Source organism: Kryptolebias marmoratus, linkage group LG5, assembly GCF_001649575.2.
Source record: "Kryptolebias marmoratus isolate JLee-2015 linkage group LG5, ASM164957v2, whole genome shotgun sequence".
NCBI lineage: Eukaryota > Metazoa > Chordata > Actinopteri > Cyprinodontiformes > Rivulidae > Kryptolebias > Kryptolebias marmoratus.
This window is the reverse complement of record NC_051434.1, coordinates 1,371,355-1,378,851: the sequence shown is the minus strand read 5'-3', so window position 1 is coordinate 1,378,851 and position 7,497 is coordinate 1,371,355. Positions and strand designations below refer to the sequence as shown.

Genomic DNA, 7,497 nt, shown 5'->3' with positions numbered 1-7,497 from the left:
GACACCAGGTGGCGCTGAAAGCAGCGTGCAGTTTCCTGTATGCTAACTGCTGCTAACAGAGCTCACAGAGCTAGTTCTGCTGCTGAACAACTTTAAGACTAAACACAAAACCCTATTCAGCAGATTCTAACCTGCAGTGAGTAAAACATGTCCCCCAAAACGGTAATGGAGTAGCAGAAAGAAAGTTTGCAGTGAGGAAGAGGAGCCGTAGCTTCTTCATCATCATACGGAGCGGACGGAGTTTGTTCAGATTTGACAACGCGCTGCGTGTGACGTCACCGTTTCCGCGACAACGTTAGTGACGCATAAATTGCGCGACACATATCGATAATGAATTTTGTTGCCTACAATGACTTTGGTTGCCAACGCTTTTAATAATCGAATTTTATCGATTTTATCGATTTGTTGTTGCAGCCCTAGATTGGAGGAAATCTAAAGGAACAAGTAGTGATGACAGGATCGGACATACAGGATTAAACAAAACATTTTTTTGGTAGGTAAACATCCAACAGGTAGATGTGGTTGTGGAACGGATGTAGAGACAGTGGAGCATGTAATTAGTTATTGTGAGAGGTATAGGGTAAGCAGAGAAAAATTAAAACAAGAAGTATTGAAATATGGTGTTGAGACATTAAGAGTGAGTAAGGTATTGGTAAAACATAATAAAATAAATAAAGCAGTTATTACTTTTTTAAAGGAAACGGGATTGTACAGTAGAATTTAGTTTTGATAGGAAATAAAAACGTGGCCCACACTCCAGCATGGTAGATGGTGATAATACATTTAAAAGTTAGATGTCACCCGCCAGAAAACCCAAGAAGAAGAAGAAGTGTTCTCTCAATTTTGCCGGTCCAGGTAAGACATGCTTTTCTCTAGTATTATTTCGGTGGTTTATTTGACTTCCATGTAATTGTAACTGCTTACAGTTGTTGGCTTTGACTGCTGTGGAATATTTAATTTAGACAAAAAAAGCCGCGATGTGTTTGATGGGATTTTACTGGAGCTCAGCTGAAGCGCGTTTCTTACAGCCACACATTTAAATACATATCTCCTTTTCTCCTAATGTTATTATTTAATCTGTTTAAGGCCTTGTTAGACTACAAGAAAGTTAATATTTTAAGAGCTGACCTTTCCATAATTTCCCTTTTTACCATACTTTTTAAAAACAGTACTTCTAAACTTGTTCTTTTAAAGTCCCACTTTAATAAACACCCATGCCTTTCAGAAAAGAAATTTATTTTTTGCTTTAGTTTTTATTGATTGATAAATGTAATTTATTCACAAAACAAAACAGAATATTCAATGTTTTTATTCAGTTAATATAAAAACCATAGGCTAACGGCGGGGACAACCTTTTAGTCAAACAAGGAAGTATATCTTTCTCTCAACTGTAAATGACTGTAAATCTGTAACATTTTCAGCTAAAGTTAGATATTCTGTTATGAAAAACAAGCTAACACTTGGTAATGTCTGGGGAAGATTTTTAATGTATTTACAAGCAATACCTTTTTAAAACTGCATGTAAACAGAGTGGAAATGCTGTTTTCCTGCATCAAATAACTGCTGTAAAACACAGAAAACAGGTGAAAATAAACATGTTTTATCTCCAAACATGTTTAATATTTCCTGTGAGTTATGTGACTCAGGGTCTCAATTTCTATTTTATCACTTTAATATTAAAGATGTTGTAATATCATAAAAACTCATTGGTTGATAACTATTTTAATGGTTATGGTTTTAGCTATTTCCAGCGTGCTGATGCTGCTTTCAGCAATAACCATTCTCACTGCATTTTTTTTGTTTTTTTACATGTCTTTGTGTCATATCAAGTCATTTACTGTGGTTTTATGAGGAATTCTTCCATCTGGTGTCTAATCTAAAGTTTTTCTATGACTAAACACTAAAAACCTTCAAACTTGTGTGGCATTTACTCATTTCACTAAGGTTGAGAAATGTGCAGTTCAGTTAACGGTTGTTTTATTTTGTTCCTTCTAAAGAACTATTACATTTCAACAGTGGTGTTAAAAATCAGAAATACAGAAACTGTTCGGGCTTGGACTTCTTATATTAACCTGATTGAACTTTTAATATATCTACAAATTTCTTACAGTGTAATTTGATACATTGATCACCTAAGATGTAGTTTATATACAGTTCACATCGGTTTGATGTTTACTTTAAATGGCTTCCACAGGAGAAGACTTGGTTCATGTGGTTAAACTTCATTTGTTTTATTTACTTATGAAAAACATCTTTGATTTGTTTTTGTTTAACCTTTTTTATTATAAAACTATTATTGACTAAGTTCTGAAATGTTCTGTTGATACAAGCTGAGGAAATTATCTCAGTTTGGGACCTTCTCTTTGTATGTGTTTAAAAACAGGTTTTGGAACAGATTATATTTTTTTCTTTCAGGAGCATTGTTTAATTGGATTTTTTTTTGTTTCTCATTACAGCTTCTCACTTGTTGACTGCTACCTGCTGTGAATCTCACTTGCACATCACCACAACATATTTTTCATGCAATACTGATACCTGTTAACAAGACACATACTTGATCCAGATATTCAGACAACACAAGTTTTATTGTCACATAGTAACACTTACACACAGTCCTACAAAGACTGTTCTTAGTTTTATACAAATTACTTAAATTGGTGTACAAAAAAAGCAAATTTAAAGTTGAGTTTTGTTTGGTTTTCGTGTAATTAACCTGCTTCTCCCCCCAGTTATTCTCTGATCTGACAGGATGCCACGAAGAGGCCGGCGCTCTGAAGCAGCCAAGCGGAGATGGAGGAGGCGGAACCTTGAGCGGGACATCGCCAAGGTATATAAATTGTACACCGCAGTAATCTTGGACCCCCATCAGTCTCAGGAGAAGAAGGTATAGCTGTCATTTTACTTTTCAGTGACTTATGTTGCATGATTTCAGTCACTCATTTTACTTTGTCTTTAGATGTCTCCACCGCTGGAGGCTGTGCTGCCTGACCAGGTCTGTTCATGACTAATTCAGGCTAATCTATTTCCAAGAACCAAATTCACTAATGTTTGACTTTGTGTTAATCTAAAGATCTTTATGCTTTTTTTTTAGATTTTTTTAGAGGCTTTTTATTTATTCCGCAGACAGTGGAGACGCGTCAGCTGTGCCCGACGTGCCACACCCCCCATCAGCTGTCGGACATGTTGGAGAATCCAAACGACCGAGGCGTGCTGGACTTCTTCTGCAGCCACAGATGCATGAAGGTGTACGAAGCCCAGAGCTTCCCTGTGTCAGGTACGTCCGAGCTGTGAGGGTTCGAAGAGTCCAGCTGAGGTTTGGGTCCTGAGCGGCAGACCGGGTCCTCGCCTGCAGTAATGAGGCTGTTGCTCCGGGTCTGGTGTGGAGCTGTCAGGTGACCAGCTCCAGCTGTCGTTACCTGTGTGAGGAAATTCAGTTTTCTGTCCGATGTCTTCACAGAGAAGACGAGTCCTTCAGCTGCGGAGGACGAGGTCAAAGAAAAGAAGCCGCTGCTGCTGAGTTTACTTCCTGTGAGTTTATGAAGCCGCTGCATCAACAGGAAACACAAAACTGCTAAATCTTTCATTTTATACAACGGAGGGTTTATAACTTCTACAGAAAATTAGTCTTAGACTTGTTGAAGTTGATCCTGATCCTGATTTCTGTTTTTATTTCTCCTTTAAGATAAAAGAGGAGCCCACGGAGGAGGAGTTCGCTCCGGACCGCTCCGAGTCCGTTTCCTCCGTGGACGTGAAGGGGGAACCAAAGGTCGGCCGCTTCACGACTCAGTTTTATTTATTTATGACACAAACTGTCAGAAAACAGTGATGATGGGATGATTTATTCCTCTGCATACCGGCTTTTAGCAACTATTCTGTTATTTTTAGCTTTTTTTAGCCTTTTGGTCCTTTTAGCTGCTATAATTGAAACAGAAATGGTTCCATAGATACATTTGTTCAGGATAACAGAAGGAGAGACAATATTCTGCAGATGCTTTACTTTGAAACTCCCTGTGGTTCACTGTGTTCCTGCTCTTATTTTGACAGGAGGAACTGAAGATCGATTCTGTTTTCTCCCTGACGGAGGACTCCAAGCCCGCCTCCCCGTCCCTGGCCCACATGGACCTGCCGGCGTCCTGCTCCACCTGTCAGAAGGTTCTGGAGGACGGGGAGACGGTCTACCAGAGGAAGGCCCACACGGATCTGTTCTGCTCCACTTCCTGCCTGCTGAGGTTCTACCAGAGGAAACCCGTGAAGAAGACGTGCCACTTCTGTCTGCGGTGAGTCTGCAGAGCTTCTGCTCGTCACGTCTTCGAGGGTTGGACTTTTTAATGTAAGGAGTTCTCTATGAAACCTCCTTCAGTGAGACCTTTGAACGGTTCTTGTTCTGTCAGGGAGATGAAGAACTCTCAGGACATCGTCCAGGCCGAGGCGGACACCACGGGGACAAAGGACTTCTGCAGCCAGACCTGTCTGTCCTCCTTCAAATACAAGAGGATCGTGTCCACGAAGCTTCCCTTGGTTCCTGCCGCCTCCCACTCCCAGTGCAGCGTCTGCAGCAGATACTGCATCGTAAGGAGCGCCCCACCAGCTCCACGCCGTCCTCCGGGTGCACGGGACGTAAGACGTCAGCATCTGTTTGTGCTTTCTCCTCCTGCAGAGCAAACACGAGGTCATTCTGCAGGATGTGGTCCAGATGATCTGCAGCGACCCGTGTTTCCACCGTTTCTGCACCATCAACAACCTGTTCATGTGTGAGGACTGCGGCGCCCGCTGCAACACGCCGCTGCGGCTGAAGACGGAGGACGGCGACACACCGCTGTGCAGCGCAGACTGCCTGAGCCGCTTCAAGCAGGTAAACGTCAGAGTGGGAAACATGTCCTGTGACATCACAGAGGGAACGCTGAGAGAAACGGAGCCGGTAACGGTAGAAGAAGCAGAACACGAGCTGTAACTTTGTTCTTTTTTTAATCGTTGGACAGAAAATGGAGTCGGCGCAGCCGTGCACGATGTGCCGAAGCTCCAAACTCACGGCAGACATGGTGGAAAACAGAAACCAGGAAGACGTCGTGGAGCTTTTCTGCTCCAACAGCTGCGTGATGGCGTCCAAGATCCAGGCCATCTGTGCGTCAGGTACACAGGTGTTCAGTCTGTTACTGGAAGCTGCTGCGAGTTCTGTGCAAAAGTCCTGATCCAGCCCTCAGTCTGGAGAAGTGTTGATCCAGAGAAGATTCCAGGAAAGTCTGGATCAGGACTGTTTGATCTCATTATTATTCTGCTGAATGTGCTCCTCCTCCTCCTCTTCCTCAGGCGCCTCGTTGGACTGTGATAACTGCAGGAAGACCACGGCGCCAGTTTGTCACCTCGCCATGTCCGACGCCTCCATCAGAAACTTCTGCTCCCTGACCTGCGCCATGGCGTTCAAGGTAGCTAAAGAAATAACAGTTTCTGCTAAAACACAGAAGCCTGAGCGCTGAAATCAGCTGAATGAGCCGAACGTTTTGATGCACAAACAGCTAAAAGAGCACAAAGTTTGCAGAAATGTATGAAAACTCTGCAGCGTTTTGACATTAAAGTCTGATACGGTTTGGACCCTGGAAAGCTTTGACCTTTGACCTTTAAACGGCTCATAATCCTCAGCTGCTCTCGTTGAGCCGAGCCGAAGATGTTAAACTTTGTTTTTCCTTTCCTGCGCTGCAGGAGACCCAGAAGGACCTGACCTCCAACACCGACGACCCCGGAGCTCAAACCCAGACCCAGAAGGATTCTGACAAACCACCAGGAGAGCTGCTGTGTGCTCAGCTTTATGTTTAGTCTTGTCTTTGTTCAGTCCGTTCAGGCCCGTCACCAGGGCAGGAGGAGAGGGGAGCTGAACCAGCGCGTGTCCACCTGTCTGCTTTGCGCGCAGCGCGTCCACGTTTAGAGAGGCACGCGACTGTACACGGCGGGGTACATGTATAGTCGCGTGCTCTAGCACCACCTAGTGTCCATCTGTGCACGTGCCTGTTTAACAACATGGTTCATATTTAGGTTATTTTGCTTCATCTCCAGGATACTTCCTGATTCTGGTTTTATTTAAACTGAGATCAAACTGATGGGTTTATTCTGTGAGGTCACAGATGATGGGATGTACCATTTTTATTCTTTTATTTAAAGTTTGATTGTATTAAAACACACAGATGAGGATGTGCTGCCCTCCTCTGGTCAACTAGAGCTGATTTTGTTCTGAAACTGTAGATTTGGATTCTTTCTTCATGTCATTTGTGATGAAAACATTTCTGGGTTTGTAGCTTTGTTCTTCATTCAATGTTTCTGGTTTGTTGATATCAGTAAACATCTTTAAATGACATCAGTTTTCTGCTCTTTAAAGCAAACTGACTGAACAGACTCAGGAGGAATGTGGGAATCTATATTTCTCCTGATGTCATCCTGGTTGGTATTTGGAAACAATCATCTTCAGTGAAGTGGAGAAAATGCATTTCCTGTGAAAGTGCAGTCTATGTGACGTTTAATGAGTGGAAGCTGAAGGAGCCAAACACAGGCAGACAGGAGGCAGGTGGATGAAGATGCAAAACTAGAAGTTTAATAAGAATCCAAAGCTGCACAACATGACAGAGAATTAACAGGAGGATCTGAGAAAAGCTGAAGGAACCAATCAGTCCTTCAACAGGAAGGGGGATTACTGAGGGACCACAGGTGTGCTGATTACTAACCAAATACTGGACACTTCCATTGGATCCAGATGGATTTCTGACTAAAACCAGTGTTTCAGGACAGTTTGGACCCGCTGCTTCTTCCAGACAGAAACCTGCACAAGCAGCAGCAGTTTTCAGCTAATGGGATACTTTACATGTTCAGACTGCTGGTTCCAAAGATCCAGCAGCAAACTGAACACAACCATGCCTCCACAGTCCCACTAATAATCTTGGATTTTCTAATTCTACTTTTTTGAAGCAGCCCCCTGGTAATATGAGCCGAACAAAAACAGAACTCAGCTGAAGAACCAAAGCTGACTAAACTTAGAAGAATAGATTAATGCAACAAATATATAAAAAGCTGAAAAGTAGAAGGAAGCTTTAACTGTTTGTGACATTAAGTTGCTGAAACCAGCCTTGCTGCTCCTTCTGGATCCTGGACTGAGATTGTTTTACAGACTGAACTGAACTTCACCCTCAAACACATGAAGTCTTCCCCGTTACTGCAGGTTTCTCACAGATTCCTCTGTAACCAATATCACAGGATTGATCATTCCAAGTCTTCAGATCACCATCTCTTCCTCTCATGTCCAACCCCACACAGTCTTCTCCCTCAGAATTATCTGTTTTCACATCGTTGGGCTCTCCAGTGTTCCAAAAACTCAGACTAAGAAATTAAGAAACAGAAAAAACATGTGACCTTAATTCTGATAAACCAGTGAGTTTAATTCTTAAAGGAGACCAAAGAAAACAATCAAACCTTTCATTCAGAGGTGATCCGTCCACCCACAACCATCTGCCTTCA

General features: G+C 42.6%; 2 protein-coding genes across 11 annotated transcripts in view; one reads left to right on the top strand and one right to left on the bottom strand.

Annotated features, from left to right (window-relative positions):
- Window positions 1–308: 308 nt before the first annotated feature.
- On the top strand, window positions 309–6,210 carry LOC108247900 (zinc finger MYM-type protein 4-like). 9 transcript variants are annotated; one of them, XM_017436301.3, is made up of 12 exons: window positions 309–493; window positions 2,730–2,884; window positions 2,957–2,992; window positions 3,124–3,274; window positions 3,458–3,528; window positions 3,683–3,766; window positions 4,045–4,277; window positions 4,392–4,569; window positions 4,658–4,852; window positions 4,980–5,130; window positions 5,308–5,423; window positions 5,698–6,210. In XM_017436301.3, the coding sequence occupies exons 2-12, from the start codon at window positions 2,750–2,752 to the stop codon at window positions 5,809–5,811; spliced, it is 1,464 nt and encodes a 487-aa protein (XP_017291790.1). In that variant the 5' UTR covers window positions 309–493; window positions 2,730–2,749; the 3' UTR covers window positions 5,812–6,210. The 9 variants fall into 9 exon arrangements, with proteins under 9 accessions (XP_017291790.1, XP_017291789.1, XP_017291788.1 ...); XM_017436300.3 differs by having other exon boundaries at window positions 309–855; XM_017436299.3 differs by having other exon boundaries at window positions 309–855; window positions 2,457–2,884.
- A 348-nt stretch (window positions 6,211–6,558) lies between these two features.
- The window catches only part of LOC108247914 (C-type lectin domain family 4 member E), a 12,246-nt gene continuing 11,307 nt past the window's right edge, over window positions 6,559–7,497 (bottom strand). For both annotated transcript variants that reach the window (XM_017436331.3, XM_025010609.2), the window contains one exon: window positions 6,559–7,359. In XM_017436331.3, coding sequence (XP_017291820.1) covers window positions 7,170–7,359 — 190 coding nt within the window. In that variant the 3' untranslated portion in view covers window positions 6,559–7,169. The remainder of the gene's footprint in view (window positions 7,360–7,497) is intronic.